Below are 23,380 nucleotides of genomic sequence, written 5' to 3'. Positions count from 1 at the left end.
GTTTATTTGATTGAAAGGGTTTGGTCCTTACCCATTAGTGTATGGAAACAATATTTGTTAATGTTGACAAAATGATACATCTTATTAGTATAAATTCTTTGTTTCAATACTAAAACCTTTTCCTCTCCTAAATAAGACACTATAAGCTTTTAACCTCTTTGTGAGTAACACGTTTAAAGGAGCAAACATTTCGCACAATGGAAATAAGACAAGCCCGTACGCAGTATGTAAATTATTCTTTAACAGTCTAATCAGTTATGCCATTTACAAATGCCTTTACTAACAGCATATTTAATACACTTAAAAGTAATGTATAAATGAATAAATTTGAAACATTTCAAGTAAAAAGAATTTCAGAAATATGTTTTTTTAGATAGCTGACATCTTACCTTTTTAAGTGGCAAAGATGTCTTTTTAATATTAAAAGTTTTTGATATAACTAAATAAATAATATATTTCAATTTCATTAAACAGATGGTACAAAAGTGACACAATTTTCTTGATCACTCAAGGTCATACTCTTCAGTAACTGTTTAACTGACAGCTTTGGTACTCAGGAGAATCTGTTGGTGCAGCAGAATAATGAAACTATTCAGCTATATAGTTCTGTGCTTCTAGTGTTCTCTATGCTGCTTGCCAGGCAGTCACTTTTCTTCTTGTCCTTGTGCCAGCCTCTAACAGCCCACGAGCATTCCCCTTCTGGTTTGCTATTTATAAAAGGCTGTGGGCTAGAAAACCTGATAACACTTTTAAGAGACTGCCTAGGTGGTGAGTAAAGGAATAAGGAATAAAGTACATGGTTTTAGTGCAAAGATTTCATGGGTAGCTATATTAGGTAATTGTTGATTCTATTTTCAAACTTTATTCCAGGTTTCATTGGATTATAGCTTTCTAAGACTGACGATTCAGTAGGATATCACTGTAGTTGACTGATGGTAGTTTTAATGAAAAAGTGTGGGTTCTTGAGTCATAGCTATTCCAACTTTAGTTTGTGGGCCTGGTGTTTTGTAGTCCTACATACACTGAAAGTGTGGGTAAAGAATGTTATTTTCTTTTTTTTTAATGTTTTGTTTATTTCTGAGAGAGAGAGAGACAGCGTGAGCAGGGGAGGATCAGAGAAAGAGGGAGACACAGAATCTAAAACCGGCTCCAGGCTCTGAGCTGTCAGCACAGAGCCCGACGCAGGGCTCGAACTCATGAACTGTGAGATCATGACCTGAGCTGAAGTCGGACGCTTAACCGACTGAGCCACCCAGGAGCCCCAGAATGTTATTTTTCAAACTACAGGTTACAGCCTAGTAGTGGCTCATAAAATCAGTGTGTTTCAACCAATATTTAAAGCCAAAAACAAGAACAGAGGGGCTCCTGGGTAGGTCAGTCAGCTAAGCGTCTGACTGATTTTGGCTCAGGTCATGATCTCACTGTTTGTGAGTTTGAATCCCATGCTGGGCTCTGCACTGGCAGTGCGGAGCTCACTTGGGATTCTCTCTTCTCTCTCTCTGCCCTTTCCCTGTTCTCACTCAAAATAAATAAACTAAAAAACAAAGAAACAAAAAAGAACAGAAGAGAAAATAAGGGGCCCCATGGTCAAAACTATCTCCTAAACTTACCTGCTTCCCTCTCATTTTCTTATGTCACTACTTTGATCTTGTAATATATTTAGTTCCATGGTTTTTAATAAATTAACACCTTTTCAACTTCTCAATTAAAATTTTTAGTATAGTAACTGCTGATATATAATATAACCTACATATAACCCTCAAGAACTTTTTTTTTTTTTTTTTAACCCTCAAGAACTTTTTAAGAATGTAGAGAAATTCTGAGACCAAAAAGTTTCAGAACCACTGACCTAACAGCTTATTCTCTTTACTTTTTCTTCTTTAAAATGAATAGAAACAGACTTATTCCAAATGACTAATATACCATTCTGTAAATGACATGCTTTAAAGAGTGTTTTACTGCAATCTGAAATATTTCAACCCCCAATTCAATAGTTAAACAAGATAAACAAATTACCTTTCTGCCTGCAGAATTAAACTAACAGTTCCTTCTTTTAGATCAAATATAAGTGGTGTATTCCAGTTCTTCGTACTAAAAGGCAAATAAAAAGGACATTTATTAGCATTTAAAATACCAAATACTTTTTAATAAATAGATAGGTTTTCATTTTAAATAGTGTCTTCAGTTTCACAGTGACTGTATATATTTCTATTACAGCACTTAGCACATTGTTCTGAAATCATTTACTTACATGTCTGTATCCCTGACTAGAAATCAAACTCTGTGTAAGTAGTAAGTATTCAACAGTAAGCATTCAATAAATGTTTATTCTAGGTATCACAATATGTGAATTGAGGTACCCTAAGTACAAGTTCTGTCATTTATTAGCTGTGTGATTTGGGCAAATCATTTTGTTTCTTATCTGGTAAATAGTAGCAGCATGGCATGATGAAAAAAGGATGGATTTTTGGCTAGACAGATCAGGATTAGCAATCTAGTTTAACCACCTGTTGTCCATATAATCTTAATAAGCTCAACCTCCTATGCATCAGTTTCCTTATTTGCAAACTGAGATAATGACAACTCAGAGTGTCTAGCTAACTGCATGTTATATAGTAGATAGTGACCAGAGAGAAACTATAATAACAATAATATTACGACATGAGTATTTTTCCTATTAAGTCTCCCAATGTCATTATTTGGCTGAATGAAGATATCTGTGAAGCATTCTATAAACTGTAAAATACTATATAAATGTAAGCAATGATCATGCTTATTGAGTAAATGGAAAAATAAATGAACAAACAACTCCTTTGGTTTTTGTAGTGTAATAGGATTCAAAGATAGGAAAGGGGGAGAGAACATTAACAAACTAAAAGACCCACCCCAAACAATCAAAGTTGTACAGAATAAAATGTTTTATCATTCCTATATATTCTGACTTCCTCTCAGTTACTTTCATGGAACCAATTCTTTGAATTAGATTAAGTCTCATATTCAGATCCAGAAAATGGGGGAAGGAAATGGTTGCATTAAGTGGGCACGCTGGTGGGAAATTAATATTGGCTAATGTAAAGAGTCTGATACCTATTTCAATAAGTGAAGGCATTTTAACATAGGAAAACAATTTAACAAAAGAAAATAAACTATTAATAATAACTAGGTCTGGTGTTCACAGGTATGATAGAAATATGTGTTTTTGTATGTTAGAAATATTATCATAGCATGCCTCATTCATGTAGTCATTAAAACTAGCCTTCGTTCTTTGATAAGAATAGTGATTGTGAGGTTTTTAAAAGATCCCTTTGCAAAATATCTGAGAGTTATGAGAACTGAGATATATATATATATACCTGCCACAGAAATATAACTCTCTAAACCACAGTGGGGGTATTTTCTGTACAATGATTTGAAACATCAAATGAAAATTTAACAAAGAATACTTATATATCATTTTCTTTTTCCTGGAACTTCTTTTCATATAAACCACTATACTGCTTACACATTTGTTTTAAAAATTATGTTTTAATACTAAAAAAGGGCAACAGTTATCAAGAAGTTGGACTCAAATCCTAGCTGTTCCTTTAGTAAAGAAGTAATCTGATCTAGAGTAGGTTACTTAAATACTCTGTGTCTTTCAGTTTCTTCCTCTTGGAAAATGGGAACAATCATACTCAACACACAGGATAAATTAAACACGACCAAAAAAGATAAGAGTAACAGAGCTCAATAAAAGATAGTTTTTGTTATCTGAAATACTAGTAAGTTTTATAGTTTAATGAAATAAATTTTGGTGATGATCAGTCTCAGCACTACCTCATTCCCACTACTGCCCCCTGTGTTTCATTTTAAGAAATATTTTGTACTTTAATAAATGTATTAACAAGAGAGGGGAGGCAAGACTAATTCATAAAAGAAAAGCAGTCTTATATTCTGCCACATATTAAATAGTAAATTAGAGTGACCCAAAAAAAGTAGAGTGACAAAAAAAAATTAAATAACAGCTACTAAACTTTCGGTAAATATTTTAAAAAGCAACCTCTAATGCAAGTAACACATTATACTAACCCTCCAGATTCAAACATTCTGCCTTGCCAGTAAAACTAGCAGAATAAACCCCTCACGTGGGGTGGTTAAGAGCCCTACCTTTCTTCAAACAAACCCTAAACTGAAGAGATCTTCTCTATTTGACTCAACCCCATGAAAATTAATTATTCAGATAACTATGTGCACTAAGTGATTGTGAAATTTCTTCACATCCTATAATCCCTTCCCTATATATCAACTGTTTAACTAGGTATCTTTCTTGACTTTTCCCAAAATCATACTGTTGTTCACTTTCATGTAAGAAAAATATTTCAAATTGAGCTGCTTGTTTCTTTATCCCCTCTCTCTTCTCTGCTTCTCCCATTTAATCTTCCAGGCTTGGCTGCTGTCCTAAATTGCACATTCTGATTAGTAGCAGATTTATACATAGTGAGTGAGAATTTTAATAATTATAGCAATTGTTACTGTTAATCAAATTGGATACCTTTGTCTCACACATTACTAGGCTTAGGAATTCAAGACACTAGTAGACTTTATGTTTTTTGATTCATTCACTTATCCAAAAACATTTATTTACTAAGTACCTACTACATGTTGAACACTGAGTGTATAGTTGTGAATAAGACACACGTAGTCCCTATCTTCAATTTTATATTCAACGATTAAACCATAACCACATAATGTTATAAGTATAAGCAAAAAAGGTAAAAAAGCAGTCCCTAACTATTCACAACTCTTGAAAGTATCAGAACAGTTGCATTAGTTTTCTAGACAGTTGACAAGTCAGCTGGTGGTATGCTAGAGTCAGCTTGTACCAAGTGGTGTACTTTCAGGAATTTTGTAAGCCAAGTATTAAAGCTATTATTGGGATGCCTGGGTGGCTCACTCAGGTAAGCTTCTGACTCTTGATTTCAGCTCAGGTCATGATCTCATACTTTACGGGATTGAGCCCCGCATTGGATTTTGTGCTGACACTGTGAAGCCTACTTGGATTCTCTCTCTCCCTCTCTCATTGCCCCTTCCCCGCTGGTGCTGTCTCTCTCAAAATAAATAAACTTAAAAAAATAATAAAGCTATTATTTAAAATTAAATTATATAAACTTATAATTAAGCAAATTATATTCAAAAACAAAAATAATAATACTCCAAACTTATTCCTTCCAGATTATTACCTTTTACTATGATCTATGCATTTGAGATTATATACATCTGTTGTGTCTATATGGTGGCAATTCTATATGATGATTTGCTACTGTGCACCTCTATTCAATTCTGCCTTCAGTGACACCATAATGGTAGCTTGAAACTGGCCATGGTAGAAGTATAGGCAGACTATAGAGATAGGCAGATACTGCATATCAGGTTTGTTTGTTCATTTCCAAAAAGCCAGTTCAATGTTTTGTTTAGCACATATTGAGTTACACTTTGAAAACTACCATGTATATTTGTTTTAGGCACAAGTTTCTTGGATGTACTGAATTATTCTCCATTTTTTAATACAGGTAGATTGAATATATTTTCTTCCATCATTTCTGGACAACTCTGGATTATTATGAACACCCATGAGTACCTGGGGCTATGATATAAAGCTTGAATACCTCCTGTGTCCTTAATGAACATCTTTCAGTCTGTTGTCAGGCTACTAGCTGTCCTTCCACTTCCAGTGGTTAGGTGGGTCCTTTTCCCACCATTTATCAGCTGCTCCTCTGGGCTATGAAATCAAGTTATACTCAGTTCCTTAGAACCGTAAGTAAGAGTAAACACTATCTCAGAGAAGGTATTTTCTATTATAAAATGATTATTAACTGATGCACAAACTTTATTAGTTCTATTTTTAGTGCTCATAGCTCATGGTTTTTTTTTGTTTGTTTGTTTGTTTGTTTTTAATGTTTTTTATTTATTTCTAGGAGAGAGAAAGACAGCGTGAGCAGGGGAGGGTCAGAGAGAGAGGGGGTGACAGACTCTGAAACAGGCTCCAGGCTCTGAGCTGGCAGTCAGCACAGAGCCCGACGCGGGGCTCGAACCCACGAACCGTGAGATCATGACCCAAGCGAAAGTCGGACACTTAACCAACTAAGCCACCCAGGCGCCCCTCATAGCTCATGTTTTAAGCCACTTCTTGGTTGGAAGTTAAGTTTGGAATAAGTGAGGTTTTAAGAAACTTAAGTTTAAACCAAACCATGTTGATGTGAAAGACTAAAAATAAATTCCTCATCACAGACAAAACTCTAAATTTTTAAGAAATGCAAGATGCTTACGAGAACACATAACATTGAAGAGATGTTGAAACAACTAAGTGTGCATAGTTCAAAGATGCTTTAATGACTCTATCACGGAATTCCAGTAAATCCACTGCATCATTAAGAACGTTACGAACCTAAACAAGGAAAAATGAAACATCAACAAACAACATTAAAACACATCAACATTTTAATTAGGTAAGTTAGTAAGATTTTGAAACATAAAAAAATTCAGTGCATTCTGGTTTACCTAATCATGCAAAAAAGAAGAATTCAATAGGCACTAGGCATAAGATGATATATTTGGATATAAAAATCAACCAACAGTGGCACCTGAGTAGTTTAGTCAGTTAAGCATCTGACTTGATTGCAGCTCAGGCCATGATCTTGTGGTTTAAGTCGTGAGATAGAGCCCTGCATTTAGCTCTGTGCTGACAATGTGGAACCTGCTTAGGATTCTCTCTCTCAGCCCCTTCCCCCATTGGGCATGCATCTCCAAATAAAAAAATAAACATTAAAAAAATCAACCAACAAAAGAAATGCATAGAAAATATCCTAGAAATAAGTAGAAATAAGCAGATTTCTAACCTGAAAGGCAATTTGAATGGTCTAGCAATGGAGAAAAAAGGTGAAAAATGCTGTAACACTGAGATATAGCAAAAAAAAATATATAAAAATAAATAAGTAAATATATATATTTGTACACATATACAAATATACATATATATGGCATATAGGAACTGGAAAGAGACCATATGATTTCTGCCCCAAACAGTAAAAATAACTTCTTAGGGCTAGGTTTTACTTTAAAATTTAAGTTCTAAAAAAAGAGATATAATAATTTTAAAAAATCAAAATGGAGTAGGAGGTATTAGTAAAGAAACCAACTGCACAGTGAATAAGTCAAGCTACACAGAGGGGCACAAGTATTTCCACATGTAAAAACACAGAGATAATGTATAAGAAAGCTAAGCACCAAGTAAAAAAGATTTTTACCTCTGATAGTCAAACTGTTATATAAGTCAGTAACAGAATAAAGTTTGCAAGGATTTTAACACTTGGCAATATCAGCTAACAATCTTGAAATTGATGGACAATCTGCAACTTGTATCTATAAGTTAGCATTCCTTTAAATTCCCCTCAAAATGTCATCATCTTTCTAAATATAATGTGACAATTACAGTATTAATGAAGAATGAATGGGAATGGAAAAAAGAAAGATAAAGTCAAACTTCTTTTAAGTACTTCTTTAAAGCACTTCAATCTAGAAGGCATATTGTATTTTTATTCTCTGCTCCTCAACTCCCATACTCACCAAACTATGAAAACTGCTATCACCATGATGGAGATAGCAACATTACATATACATACATTCCTTAACCCAAAAATCTTACTTTTAGAATTCTATCACAAACATAAACAAGCAAAACTATGAAATCACACACACACACACACACACACACACACACACACACACACACACGGCTATTAACTACATACAGCAGTAGTGGTAATAGCAAAAGACTGGAAAGAGCCCAAATGTCTGTCAAAGGGGTAGATTGAATAAACTGTGGTATATATATATACCATGCATACATAAATACACACACACACACACACACACACACTTTTTTTCCCCACAAAGTGGAATACTATACAGCTCAAAAAAAAGAATAAGAAGATCTATGGAGTGATCTCCTGGATATGTCGTAAGGTGAAAAATGCAAAATGCAAAACAATGTGTATAGTATAATACTTTTTATCTAATAAAGGGAAAGATATGAAGATATACGGATTTGTTTATGTTACAAAAACAAAATGAGGGGTACCTGGCTGGTTTAGTCAGTTAAATGTCTGACTCTTAATTTTGGCTCAGGTCATGATACCAGGGTCATGGAATTAAGCCCTTGCTTAAGATTCTCTCTCTCTCTCTCTCCCTCTGCCCTTCTCCCCTGCTCATGTGTGTTCACTCTCTCTCTAAAACAGAAAAACAAAAAACAAAAAAAGAAATCTAAAACAGTATTTAGTAACGTATTATTAGAACAATATTGATGTTATTTTAAATATTTTGGGACATAGTTATATACACATACAGCACCACTAATGTCTTTAGAAACCAAAAATTTCCTATAAAAGAAAAGAGCTATAAACAAGAAATCAAGAGCAAAACTCTATAATCTTAAATTTGAATTTGAAACCTCAGTATACACTCATGATGTATTTTTATCTGTCAAAAACAAATACATTTTGAAGCTCCTGGCTGACTAAGTTGGAAAAGCATGTAACTCTTGATCTCAGGGTCATGAATTTGAATCCCATATTGAATGCAGAGATTACAAAAATTAAAAAAGTACATTTAATCTAGAAGTAATTATCAAGCCAGCATCAAGGAGCACACCTAGCACACATCTGGATAATGGTATCTAGATAACATTTCCCTCCCAAAAGGAGCAAGCCTTCTTGGAAAACTTGTTGATTCCAAGTCTGGGACAGGAAATATATGAGAAGCCTACAATATCTTATTAGAAATGCAAGCAAGTTATTGAAATCATCTCAAAAGAATACAGGAGCCAATTGGCCAAAGATGGGGACCGTTTGAGTATTAAATAGAATAATGACTGCAATGGATTGAAATACATCAAAAATGTTAAAATCTCCAAGCTTATAACGATAACACCAACAACAATAACAATAACAAGACTCATTGGGAAATCAACTCATTATCTGAAAAATGGTAAATATAGAAAATACTTCAGAACAGTCTCAACTCAGGGTAACCAAATGGTTGAAAGGGCAAATGTCTTACAGGAGAACTTTAACTAATAAATGCAGAAGAAATAATAGAATTACAAGACTACCATTTTGCAAATCCCAGTGAAACATGGTTTTAGACAAGTATTATCAATGGCTGCTAAAAATATTAAAGTAAAAGCCTAATGGGCTTTTCAAACATTTTTTTCATGACAGATGAATCAAACTTACAACATCTGAACATACTGATTAATCCTAATGTCACTAAAAGAGAGATAAGTAGACATATATGTCTTCTGATGTGATTCAAAAGGAAGTCCACAGCGGTACCTATGAAGGGTTCTTTATACTTATCAAGGTTCTTAATCTAATTACCAGTCTACAGGAAATACAGGGCCTAGATGAACATGTTAAATGGAATCATCCCATTTGGGATGCATTCAGGAAATGGAATGGATGCAAACAGGAAAATATGAAAAGTTCAGCAGAAGAAACCACCTGGTTTCTTGAATAAATAGAGAAGAATGAGGAGAAATTGCTTCAGATTTAAACCGACTGAGGAGACAAATTAACTAAATACAATGTGGAGCTTTGTTTCCTGATATAAACAAACCAACTATCTAAATATATATTTAGAAAATAATTGGAGAAGTGAGACCTGTTATCACAGAAAGATATATTTAAGAAACAACTGGAGAAATGTGAAATGCTACCACGGTTATGTTAAAATAACTTTTTATATTTTAGACACTTTTTGAAAGTCTTAATAAAAAAGAGTGATGCTGGACTAATGGTAAAAAAAAATAAAAAGACACTGATATGTTTGCTTCACTCTTCAATGAGTGGGGGAAATGACTGCAAACTGAGGAGTAGTCTGATGGTAGGTGCTATAAAGGAGATGGAGTTGTTCTGGGAGGAAGAAATTATTGTGGTCTGAAATCAGCAATGATGGATAAGGAAGATGCCCACCCAATCTCCAGACCCAGTAATACATGTCAGAAAGAAGAAAAACACTTCTACTTGAGAAGGCTGTGGAAGCAACAGTGGTCTCTGGAATCAGCCAGTTTTTACTTGGAACACAAATGTAAAGACTGCTTTCAATGAAAAGGCTGGCTTGTGTCTGCAAAGCCACAGAGATGTGTGCAGGTTGCATACTGCTCAACTCCAGGGCTCAGTGAATGGGTCCCCTAGAACTGAGGAGGCCATGACTGCAGATGGTGACTCTGTGAGTCTCTAAGTCTAAGGCTTTTTTTAGGTCTTTCACAAAGGGGGAGACTACAACTTCCTTACAGATCCCCATGCTCTAATTTTAGAGAGACCAAATCAGCACGCTTGTCTCACATCAAGTACTTTTAGTTCCATTAGCCAGCAGAGCCACTCTCCTCACTGCCTTTGCCTCCCTGCTTCTGGACCAGGAGTCAAGCAGATCAGAGACTTCACACTCTCCATTTTTGTTCCATCTCTGGACCACAGAGATGTTTCTCTTGTTTTTGAGTCCTGATAAGTCTTCTTAAAAATTATCCTTAAATATTATATTAAATAGGCATATATTATTGATCTCTTTGGAGTCACAGGTATGTCTCTTTCTTCCAAGTGTGAACTTACGACACCATCTTCACCAGAAGCCGAGGGTCCCAAGACTTTTTAAAGGTCCAAAATACCAACCTCTCCTAGAAACATTTTAAAGCTAATGGAAGAAAATGAAAGTGTTTTATTTATTTATTTATTATTTTTGTTTTTACATAGGCTTTATGCACAGTGCAGAGCCCAGTGCAGGGCTTGAACTCATGATCCTGGGATCAAAAGTTAGACAGTTAACCAACTGAGCCACAGACAGCTGAAATGAAAGTTTTTAAAGGAAGTCATATGTTAGTTTCTTTATAGCAATATGATATGCAATGAAAAAACTGGCTGTTAATACAAGTTTAGGAAAAGTCAATATTTAATAATACAATTGTATAGGCTTCTGCCATTATTCAAATTATAAACAGATTTCTTAAAATTCATCTTTGCCTAAAGCTTCATATGAAGGAACTGCCTTTTTTGTGAATCTGGTACACTAGGAATTAAACAGAAATAAAACATCCCAGCTATAATCCCAAAACTAAAGACATTCTGATAATTGTAATTATAATTTCAAAACTATGGTGAATCCCACATCAGAAATGTCCTGTGTTGAATTTTAAAATGCACCATTTACTCTGTTTGATTCAGGGAAGATCCAGAATAAATCTCTTAATACTTGTGTCACTGAATACTTCCTCCTAACCACAGTATTTAGACTCCTCAGATTGACATAAATCCAAAAATTCTGTTTCCACATTTGTAAAAAACTCATTTAAACCTATACATAAACTAATCATAGTAATAGTTACTATTTATTTTTGTTTTATTTACATCACCTCATTTAATCCTCAAAATCAGTCTATTATTAACTCATCTTTAAAAAAGATAAAGTGACTAAAAATCAAATAATTTGAATTACTGCAACTATTAGGCCCCAAAGCTGTGCCCCTTGCTACACGGAGTGTCAGGAGAGAGAGAAAAGTGAAGTTGAGATGAGAAATGCTTTATCTCCTTCACCTGTACCTTCTCTCAAGGAAGACATCAACTATCTCTTTTGGAAAGAATCATCCATTAGGATTCAACCTGAAAGCTGGGGCGCCTGGCTGGCTCAGTTGACTGAACGTCTGACTTCAGCTCAGGTCATGATCTCACAGTTCGTGGGTTCGAGCCCCGCATCGGGCTCTGAGCTGTCAGCACAGAGCCTGGAGCCTGCTTCAGATTCTGTGTCCCCCTCTCTCTGCCCCATCCCTGTTCATGCTCTGTCTCTCTCTGTCTCAAAAATTTTTAAAAAATTAAAAAATTTAAAAAAAAAAAAAAGATACAGCCTGAAGGCAAGGAGAAGACAAGAAAACTCACAATAGGTTATTATACACAGAAAAGCTGAGGTCCAGGGAGAAGAGTAAGGCAATGAAGCCTATTGCTGGGTAGCAACTGCCAGATCAAGATCTACATGTAACAAAGGCAAACCATGAGAGACTCTTTTTTTTTTTTTAAATGTTTTATTTATTTCTGAGAGAGACAGCGTGAGCAGGGGAGGGTCAGAGAGAGAGGGAGACACAGAATCTGAAACAGGCTCCAGGCTCTGGTCTGTCAGCACAGAGCCCAATATGGGGCTCGAACCCACGAACTGTGAGATCATGACCTGAGCCGAAGTCGGACGCTCAACCGACTGAGCCACTCAGGGACCCCGAGAGACTCTTGAATGCTGAGGACTGATGGTGGGGGGAGGGAATGGGGGGTGATGGGCATGAAGGAGGGCACTTATGGGGATGAGCACTGGGTGTTATATGGAAACCAACTTGACAATAAACTATTAAAAAAGAAAAGATCTACATGTAATAATTAGGACTCTACATGATCTCTGATTTCTGAATTAATGAAATACAAATCAACCAACTGTCCACTAAGCTTCTAAGGAAATTGTAAAACTCTAAACCAGGCAAACAAAAAATGTGATTATTCAGTTCCTGTGACAATCTGTGACCCTACCTTACAATAAAACTAAATGGGTCACTAAAATGTACAGTCCCAAAAAGGGAATTCTCCCAAGTGGGAGATCTTCCCAGAAAAGCATACCAGAGTTGCTAAATTAACCAAGCAACTAACTCTACCGCAAAGAACTGCAAAGAAAAAGAGTTCTCAGTATATTCCTGGCCAGCTGGATTTTAGCTATGGACCTGGTAATCACAGTGTGTTGTTTTCCCTCTCTTCTTTTCCAAAGTGTTTTCATTGCAGCTGTCCTGTTTTCCCTTCATTAGTGGAAGTTAGGAATATGAGGAGGGAGAGGAGAATAATTAAAATTCACATTTATTTATAGTTTTCCAGACCATAAATTTAGAACTGGATGGAGTAAGTGGATGAGTCTATATTCTTTCAGGGAGGGATAGGTTTGTCTTCAATTGCATACAGAATAGCTGCATTAGTTAGTAGTGCATTTCTGAATTATACATATATGAATAAGTGTAAATATATCCAGGTATGGATAGGAGGATCTAATAGCTTCCTTCTAGTGAAAAGAATATGGTAAAAGCGATGAGATGTTACTTCTGAGTTCAGGTTATAAAAAACTGTGCCTAGATGGCTCAGTCAGTTGAGCATCCGACTCTTGGTTTCGGCTCAGGTCATGATCTCACGGTTTTGTGGGTTCAAACCCTGCACTGGGCTCTGCTGGCAGCAAAGAGCCTGTTTGGGATACTCTCTCTCCTCTCTCTCTTTCTCTCTCTCTCTCTGCCTCTCTCCCACTCAAACTGTCTCTGTTTCTCTCAAATAAATAAAATAAAAACTTAAAAAACAAAACAAAACAATGACTTATGTCTTGCTCACACTTGCTCTACCCCTTCTCACTTGTTTGCTTTGATAAATCAAGTGGCCAGGTTGTAAGCTGTATGTAAGAGGCTCCATACAAGGAACTATAGGTGGCCTCCAATCAACAGTCTAGAAGAAACTGAGTCTCTTAGTTGAACATATCATGATAGAGTCATGCCAATAACCACATCAGTGAGCTTAGAAGCAAATTCTCCCCTAGTTGAGCCTCCAGATGAGACTAAAGCCCTGGCCAACACTTTGATTGTAGCCTAGTTGAGAGACTCTAAACCAGAAAACCTAGCAAAGCCATGCCTGGATTCCTGACCCACAGAAACTGAGAAATAACAAATGTTGCTGTTTTAAGCCACGTTTTAGGGTGATTTATTATGCAACAATACATAACTAGTACAGTAGGGTTGCTAAACAGCCAAAGGATAAACCATAGTGGGTAAATGTTGGTTTTTGTCTTCCCAGAATCAAATGCTCTTTTCTGGCAAATATGTCCTGGTTACCCCTTGAGGAACTATTTCCTCCATTATTGAGAGTAACCAAGAGATTTAGATGGAGTTGATTCATCCTTCCCCCCATCTCCCAACTAAATACACTCAACCTTGACTTGGCACATGAGACCCAGTGCTGAGATTTCTGTTGGAATTATTGGGGGGAGAAAAAGCACTCTTCTGGATGGATTTGAAGTTGATAGAAATATCAAGGCCACGAAAGAGGGAGAGGTTTTATAAAGACAAAGCCAATACAGAGAAAAAGAAAGTCGAGGAAGGGCAGGGCCTGGAACCTGTTTCAGATTCTGTGTCTCCCTGTCTCTCTGCCCCTCCCCTGCTCACGCTCTGTCTCTCTCTCTCTCAAAAATAAATAATCATTAAAAAAATTCTCCATAAGAGGGAGGGAGGCAAACCACAAGAAACTCTTAAAGACAGAACAATATGAGGGTTGATGACGGGTAGGGGAGAAGGGAAAATGGGTGATGGGCATGGAGAAGGGCACTTGTTGGGATGAGCACTGGGTGGTATATGTAAACCAACTTGACAATAAACTATATTAAAAAAATTCTCCATAATAAAATGTTTAAAATTTTAAAAATAAGTAAACAGAACAAAGAAAAACTATAACAATGATTATGAATTTAGTGACCATATTATCCAAATAAAAATATCTGGATACTTAGGCTAAAGAATATTTGAATAGACCTAGAAATTAGAAGATATATGCTTCCAAATAATTATAATAGTCTGAATTCTGAATATGAAGACAGAGGCAACTGATACAAATAGAAGGAAGAAGGTACAGTCCCCTTTCTCTGGCAGAGGGCCTGCCATTATCTTTGGCCTCTTCCTTATATCTTTTGTCTAACTTTTCAAATATCTGTTGACCAGGCACCTGAGTGGTACAGTCAGTTGAACATCCGACTCTTGATTTCAGCTCAGGTCATGATCCCAGGGTCATGAGATTGAACCCTGCATCGGGCTCTGCACTGAGCATGAAGCCTGCTTAAGATTCTCTCATTCTGGGGCTCTTGGGTGGCTCAGTCAGTTAAGCGTCTGACTTTGGCTCAGGTCATGATCTCACATCACAGTTAATGAGTTCAAGCCCCATGTTGGGGTCTGTGCTGACAGCTCAGAGCCTGGAGCTAGCTTCGGAATCCCTCTCTCTCTGTCCCTTCCCCACTCTTACTCTCTCAAAAACAAATAATCATTAAAAAAACAATTTTTTAAAAAAGATTCATTCTCCCTCTGCCCCTCTCCCCAGTTGCATTCTCTCTTTCTCTCTAAAATAAATAAATTAAAAATTTAAAAATTTATTTGTTGAGCATTTATTATATGCAAGACATATAGTATGAAATATAGTGCTGAGTGAAATATAGTATTGTGTACTTAAGAAGCTTATAGTGCAAAGATAACCCCTCTCACTGGAGTTCTCTGACCTGAACATTTCCCCCAACTTCCTACTGCTACATCCCAACCTTCCTGTCCTTTAAAAAATTTTTTTAAATTTTCTAATGTTTTTTAAATTTATTTCTGAGAGAGAGAGACAGACAGCGTGAGCAGGGGAGGGTCAGAGAGAGAGGGAGACACAGGATCCGAAGCAGACTCCAGGCTCTGAGCTGGCTGTCAGCACAGGGCCCAACGCAGAGCTCGAAACCACAAACCACGAGATCATGACCTGAACCGAAGTCAGACACTCAACTGACTGAGCCACCCAGGCTCTCTTAAAACAAAAAAAATTTTTTTAATGTTTAGTTATTTTTGAGAGAGAGTATAAGCAGAGTGGGGCAGAGAGAAAGGGAGACACAGAATCCAAATCAGGCTCCAAGCTCTGAGCCATCAGTACAGAGCCAGACACGGGGCTCAAACCTACAAACTGTGAGACCATGACCTGAGCTGAAGTCAGACACTCAACCAACTGAGCCACCTAGGGACCCCCTAGCCTTTCTGTCTTATTTCACTCCAAAGTACCTGTTTTTTGCTTCCTAACTCCCAATAAGAACTTCCTACCATTTTCCCACGTTGGCTAGCCTTAGGTAATTCTTAAAAGGAAAAAAAAAATTGGTAAACAGGTTAAATAAGCTCATATAATTATAAATTAATAAAATAATGTAACCCTGACAGTGACTAGCAGGCTAGGCCTGCCGTGCGGTCAGCTCCAAGAGTTAAATCTAATTTGTCGCAGCTTCTTCCCTCCTTCCTGAACTGAATCCATATAGTCCCTAAATGCTTCAAGTTTCACCATCCCTCCCTCAACCCCATAACCACAGTAGCTGTGGGCACTCAGGTTCTGTATCAGTGAAAGGTTCTTACCTTATGTCATGAAAAAGTCACCAATGGCATTGGTGAAATATTTCTAATATGACTGAATTTTTATAAACTTGATTTGAATACAATTAGTGAAGATATTTCCATATTCTGTATATGAGCTAATGTGAAAAGAAGCAGGTTTAATCAACCATGGAACATAATCATACCTGCATGGTCCTTCGTTTAGTTAATGTTACTTGAAAATTTTTCCACTCCCAACATTGCTCCACCACATGTGCAAACACAACATGACCATTTCCACAGGCTCCAGCAATCTGAGTGCCATCAACTGACCATGCAAGGTTAAATATGCTGCCGGTGTTGGGCTTTTCTAAAGCATATGACCACTGGTGAAGAAAGAATAAAAGAAAAATCAAATTCACTGGGAAAAAAAATTTAAGGAAGTTTTAAATTGAGCATACATTTTAAGATAATTTTTTTTAAGAATGTGGTTTATCCTAGAATTAAGAGATATTTTTCTTAATAAAATAATTGTGTACTGAACAGAAGATACAGAGGTAATTTTTAAAGTACACAGTAGAATAATATAAGTGTATAAAATCTCTAAAGGGGCACCTGGGTGGCTCAGTCAGTTAAGCGTCCGACTTCAGCTCAGGTCATGATCTCGTGTTTCGTGGGTTCGAGCCCCACGTCGGGCTCTGTGCTGACTGCCAGCTCAGAGCCTGGAGCCTGTTTCGGATTCTGTGTGTCCCTCTCTCTCTGACCCTTCCCTGCTCACACTGTCTCTCTCTCTCTCTCTCAGAAATAAATTTAAAAAAATTTTTTTAATTAAAAAATAAAATCTCTCAAGAACTGTAAAACAGTCACACTGTTTCCATTCACATCATTGCTTTTAAGTAATAATACTAAATTGGTAAACACAAAGAGTCTGTAGGAAAAAAAAGACACCTTACTGTTCTTAAGGACCTCTGTAGTCCTTACACTAAAAGGTTGATTGTAATATATCAATGATTTTATGTCACTAAAAATTGAAACTAAACACACAATATAACTAAGACATTTCTGAGACACGTTTTAAATCATGAAAGCATAGGCTAATGGACCTTTTTTTTCTTTCATAATGTAGTAATATAACCTCTTTTAAAATCTACCTAACTTTCTGAGAAAGTTATCTAAAGGTATCAATAAGCATCAACTAGGACAAAAGGAGACTTATGTGTATGTGTATGAATAAGACAGTCAGAAGAACCTTTTAAAAGATGGCATAACATGCATTTTCTTTCATTTTTCAGATGCAAAATATGTATTTGCGAGAAGGATGATTTATTTATTTGACTAAATTTATATACATTCCCTTTACATTCTTCCAACCTTACAGCTTAAAGTCAAATTGAGTCTTGATTTTTTGTTGTTGGTTGCTCTTGGGTACATATTTATTTTTGTGTACAGTATTTTTGTTTCAAATATATTCATTGTTAGCCATGAGCTCAATGACAAAAAAAAATGTGGAGAAAATGGGAAAAATATAGAAAAAGACTCATTAATTCTTACTACTATCAAAGAAGACTTTAAATTCTCAATGAAGTTCCTATATACAATTAAAATGCTGAATAACTCTTACTACTCATTGACACTTTTTTCAACTCCCTTCCTCTGTGCTTCAAACCTTTACCTCATGCTTAAGTAAAAGGCACTATAAGAAAGTTATTGAGGAGGAGATAATGAACAAACTTTCCCTTCATCATCAGCATAAAAATGTAGAAACTTCCTTTTCTGAAATTAAGAAGAGTAAGTTCAACAAAGGAAAATGTGTAATAGTTGAAGTCATCTTTTTAAAAGTAAGTAAAGACAACATCAACACTACAAACAATCTACTTCTGGCAATAAAAAGAAATGAACTCATTTGTGTTTGAGAAACAGGTTTATGATATACTGCATGACTACTATTTGACATAAAAATTAAGTGGTTGGTATAGACAAGTAAAACTCAATTTGTTAAATGTGTAGTAACAGATTAGACTAGGCCTCTGGCACATGTATCATTCTAAAATTTTTTTTATATTTATTTATTCCTGAGAGACAGAGAGAGACATAGTTCAAGTGGGGGAGGGGCAGAGAGAGAATGAGACACAGAATCTGAAGCAGGCTCCAGGCTCTGAGTTGTCAGCACAGAGCCTGATATGGGGCTCGAACCCACGAACCATGAGATCATGACCTGAGCCAAAGTCGGACACTTAACCAACAGAGCCACCCAGGTGCCCCCATCTGTCATTCTTAAATCTATTCTCATGGTGTAGATCCAACAGAGATCTTATTTTATTTTTTAAAAATATTTATTTATTTTTGAGAGAGAGAAGAAGAGAGAGCACAAATAGGAGATGGGCAGTGGGAAAGAAAGAAAGAGAGAGAGACAATCCCAAGCAGGCTGTGCACTATGAGCATAGAGCTTGAGGTGAAGCTCGAACTCACAAATCATGAGATCACAACCTGAGCTGAAATCAAAAGTTGGATGCCTAACCAGCTGAGCCATGAGCCCTCTAGATGCCCCAGATCTAATTTTAAATTGCATTTTAAAGCCATAGATTCATATTTTAAAACGATTTACTTTAAAGTATGATTTTAAACTATCCAAAGAACCAAATCAGCCAGAAAGAAACATCTTACTAAAATTAAACATAGCAAAATGTGTCTAAGAACTCCTGGAGACCTGATCCTGGTTAGGAGGAGAAAAGGGAAAGGAATGTTTAGATAATACTATCATCACACTATATTCCTCTGATTTCTTTCATAGTCCATATGGTACAACAAATATAAAATCTGCACAACAGGGATATTCATTCTCATCACTGTTGTTTAACACAGTGTTGGAAGTCTTAGCCACAACAGACAACAAAATGAAATAAAAGGCATCCAAATTGGCAAAGAAGAAGTCAAACTTTCACTTTTCGCAAATGACATGATATTTTACATGGAAAACCTGAAAGACTCTACCAAAAAACTGCTAGAACTGATACATGAATTCAGCATGCATTCATCATGCAAAGCTGCAGGATATAAATTAATGTACAGAAATTGGTTGCATTTCTGTACACAAGTAACAAAGCAACAGAAAGAGATATCAAGGAATCAATATCATTTACAATTGCACCAAAAACCATCAAACACCTAGGGATAAACCTAACCAAGGAAGTAAAAGATCTGTATGCAGAAAACTATAGAAAGCTTACCAAAGAAACTGAAGAAGACACAAAGAAATTCAAAAACATTCCATGCTCATGCATTAGAAGAACAAATATTGTTAAAATATCAATACTACCAAAATCTACACATTCAATGCAATCCCAATCAAAATAGCACCAGCATTCTTCACAGAGCTAGAAGAAACATACATAAAATCATAAAATTTGTATGGAACCTCAAAAGACCCTAAATAGCCGAAGTTGAAAAAAGATAACCAAAGCTGGAGGCATCCCAATCCCAGACTTTAGCCTACAATACAAAGCTATAATCGGGGTGCCTGGGTGGCTTAGTCGGTCCGACTTTCACTTAGGTCATGATCTCGCGGTTCGTGGGTTTGAGCCCCGCGTCGGGCTCTGTGCTGACTGCCAGCTCAGAGCCTGGAGCCTGTTTCAGAGTCTGTCACTCCCTCTCTCTCTGACCCTCCCCTGCTCACACTGTCTCTCTCTCTCTCTCCTAGAAATAAATAAAACATTTAAAAAAACAAACAAACAAAAAAAACAAAGCTGTAATCGTCAAGACACTATGGTATTGGCACAAAAACAGACACACAGACCAATAGAATAGAATAGAGAACCCAGAACTGGAACTACAAATGTATGGCCAACTAATCTTTGACAAAGCAGGTAAAAGCATCCAATGGAAAAAAAGACAGCCTCTTTAGCAAATGGTGCTGGGAGAACTGGACAGCAACATGCAGAAGAATGAACAACACTTTCTTGCACCATACACAAAAATAAATTCAAAATGGATGAAGGACCTAAATGTGAGATAGGAAACCATCAAAATCCTAGAGGAGAAAACAGGCAACAACCTCTTTGACCTCAGCCATAGCAACCTACTTGACATGTCTCTGAAGGCAAGAGAAATAAAAGCAAAAATGAATTATTGGGACCTCATCAAGATAAAAAGCTTCTGCACAGCAAAGGAAACAATCAACAAAACTAAAAGGCAACTGACAGAATGGGAGAAGATATTTGCAAATGACATATCAGATAAACAGTTCATATCCAAAATCTATAGAGAACTTAACCGAAGTCAACACCTGAAAAACAAATAATCCAGTGAAGAAATGGGCAGAAGACATGAATAGACACTCTTCCAAAGAACACATCCAGATGGCCAACAGACACGTGAAAAGATGCTCAACTTCACTCACCATCAAGGAAATAGAAATTAAAACCACAATAAGATACCACCTCACAATGGGCAGAGTGGCTAAAATTAACAACTCAGGAAACAACAGATGTTGGTGAGGATGCAGAGAAAGGGGAACCCTCTTGCACTGTTATTGGGAATGCAAACTGGTGCAGCCACTCTGGAAAACAGTATGGAGGTTCCTTGAAAAATTAAAAATAGAATTACCCTATGACCCCGCGATAGCACTACTAGGAATTTATCCAAAGGATACAGGAGTGCTCATTCATAGGGGCACATGTGCCCCAATGTTTATAGCAGCACTATCGACAAAAGACAAATCATGGAAAGAGTCCAAGTGTCCATCAACTGATGAATGGATAAAGAAGATGGGGTATATATATACAATGGAATACTACTCGGTGATGAAAAAGAATGAAATCCTGCCATTTGCAACAACGTAGATGGAACTGGAGGTTATTATGCTAAGTGAAATAGGTCAGTCAGAGAAACACATCATATGTTTTCAATCATATGTGAATTTGAGAAACCTAACAGAAGACCATAGGGGAAGGGAAGGACAACCAAGTTACAAACAGAGAGGGAGGCAAACTTTAAGGGACTCTTAAATACAGAGAACAAACTGAGGGTAGATGGGGGTGGGGGTTGAGGGGACAGGGAAAATGAATGATGGGCATTGAGGAGGGCATTTGTTGGGATGAGCGCTGGGTGTTTTATGTAAGTGATGAATCATGAGAATCAACTCCCAAAACAAAGACTACAATGTATACACTGTATGTTACCTAACTTGACAATAAACTATTAAATAAATAAGTAAAATGAAATCTGCAACATCCAACTTATCCCTAAAAACAAACTTCAGAATATATACCATAATAATTAAGTTACATTAAAATTTTACATTTTTAGAGGTACTTGGGTGGCTCAGTCAGTTAAGCATCTGGATCTTGGTTTTGGCTCAGGTCATGATCTCCTAATCCGTGAGTTTGAGCCCCGCATTAGGCTCTGTGCTGATGGTGTGGAGCCTGCTTCAGATTTTCTCTCTCTCTCTCTCTCTCTCTGCCCCACCCCCACTTGAGTATGCTCTGCCTCTCTCTGTCTCTATCAAAATAAAGAAATAAAATACTTTTTAAAAACTGTTAGAAAAATTTTTATGCTTTTATTTCAAAGTAAGAAGTGATTTATTTGGGGCGCCTGGGTGGCTCAGGTGGTTAAGCATCTGACTTTGGCGCAGGTCATGATCTCACAGTTCGTGAGTTTAGGCCCTGCATTGGGCTCTGTGTTGACTGCCAGCTCAGAGCCTGGGGCCTGTTTTGGACTCTGTGTCTCCCTTTCTCCCTGACCCTCCACTGCTCATGCTGTCTCTCTCTCTCTCAGAAACAAATAAAAACATTTAAAAAAAAGATGTGATTTATTTAAAAAATAAAAAAAAGAAAATAAAAATAATAAAATTAAGTGATTTTTTTTAGATGACTCTAGTAACAAAAAAATACAAGCAAATCATGAGAGAATGGGTCTTTAATAGTTATGAAATGTGGGAGGTGGGTTTGGGAGATAAGATTATTTTGCCCATATATATGTCCATATATCCATATATAATAATTTGTCCATAAATAATTTAACTATTATTGGTAAGTCAAAAAGAACTATTTATCATTTTTGCTTTAAAGAGACTTTTAACACTCTAAGTCTCTTCTTTTCCCCAAATATGCCATGGAATATTGGATCCACATTTGTGTTTCGACCTCTAGAAAGAAATGTGGGAACCTCCCTAGATGTAATTTAGTGATACTAATAAGAACCCTGAAGATGAATTTTTTTTAATTTTTTTTAATTTTTTTATTTTTTTAATGTTTTTTATTTATTTCTAGGAGACAGAGAGAGAGACAGCGTGAGCAGGGGAGGGTCAGAGAGAGAGGGAGTCACAGACTGAAACAGGCTCCAGGCTCTGAGCTGGCAGTCAGCACAGAGCCCGATGCGGGGCTCGAACCCACGAACCATGAGATCATGATCTAAGCGAAAGTCGGACGCTTAACCGGCTAAGCCACCCAGGCGCCCCATGAAGACGAATTTTTAAATATCCCTCTCACTTAACACTTACATCTTTCTTTAACCAAACTATTCCTTACTTTAGGATATACTCAGACCCACAGCATCTATATTGCCTGTGATCCTGTTAGAAACGCAAATTAATGGGCCCCACCCCTTCCTGTTGAACCTGACCCTCTGGGAATATGAGGGCCAGGAAACTTACTGAGCTCCTCTGGAGATTCTTTTTCTTTTTCTTTCCTTTTTCCTTTTTTTTTTTTTCTTTTGAGAGAGGGAGAGAGAGAGAATCCCAATCAGGCTCCATGCTCAACTCAGAGCTTCACATGGCCTTGAGATCATGACCTGAGCCAAAATCAAGAGTTGGATGCTCAAGGGACTGAGCCACCCAAGCACTCCTCTTCCAGAGATTCTTATGCACTGAAAAGTTAGGACACTGGTTCTTAATTTTGTTTGTACATTAGAATCATCTGGGATGCTTTTATATAAGATATCAAAACCCAAGGCTTCAACCAATTAAATCCAGAAATTCTTGGGGTGGGATCTGTGTACGTTTTTAAAAATTTTTTTGTATGATTTTAACATACAGCCACTGTTCTAGGAGAAAAGCAAAATCTGTGATTGGGTTTAAGACTATCATTAGCAACTGGCTCACTGTTAATTCTCTGCCAATTCATCTGCCAACTCTTGAGAAAATTACATGACCTGTGTCTTAGCCGCTAATCAAGCTTCTCATAGTTATGTGTAAACTTGGTTTCT

At 36.6% G+C, this 23,380-nt stretch overlaps 1 protein-coding gene across 4 annotated transcripts in view; it reads right to left on the bottom strand.

The window, feature by feature from the left end:
- IFT80 (intraflagellar transport 80) overlaps positions 1-23,380 on the bottom strand; it is a 128,935-nt gene that overhangs the window by 33,285 nt on the left and 72,270 nt on the right. For all 4 annotated transcript variants that reach the window (XM_039241957.1, XM_039241958.1, XM_039241959.1 and 1 more), the window contains 3 exons: positions 16,387-16,566; positions 6,306-6,424; positions 2,017-2,091 (listed from right to left, as the gene is read on the bottom strand). In XM_039241957.1, coding sequence (XP_039097888.1) covers positions 2,017-2,091; positions 6,306-6,424; positions 16,387-16,566 — 374 coding nt within the window. The remainder of the gene's footprint in view (positions 1-2,016; positions 2,092-6,305; positions 6,425-16,386; positions 16,567-23,380) is intronic.

Source organism: Hyaena hyaena, unplaced genomic scaffold (assembly GCF_003009895.1).
Source record: "Hyaena hyaena isolate Hyena2069 unplaced genomic scaffold, ASM300989v1 scaffold_203, whole genome shotgun sequence".
NCBI lineage: Eukaryota > Metazoa > Chordata > Mammalia > Carnivora > Hyaenidae > Hyaena > Hyaena hyaena.
The sequence above is the reverse complement of the archived record's forward strand: the minus strand, read 5'-3'. Positions and strand labels throughout refer to the sequence as shown.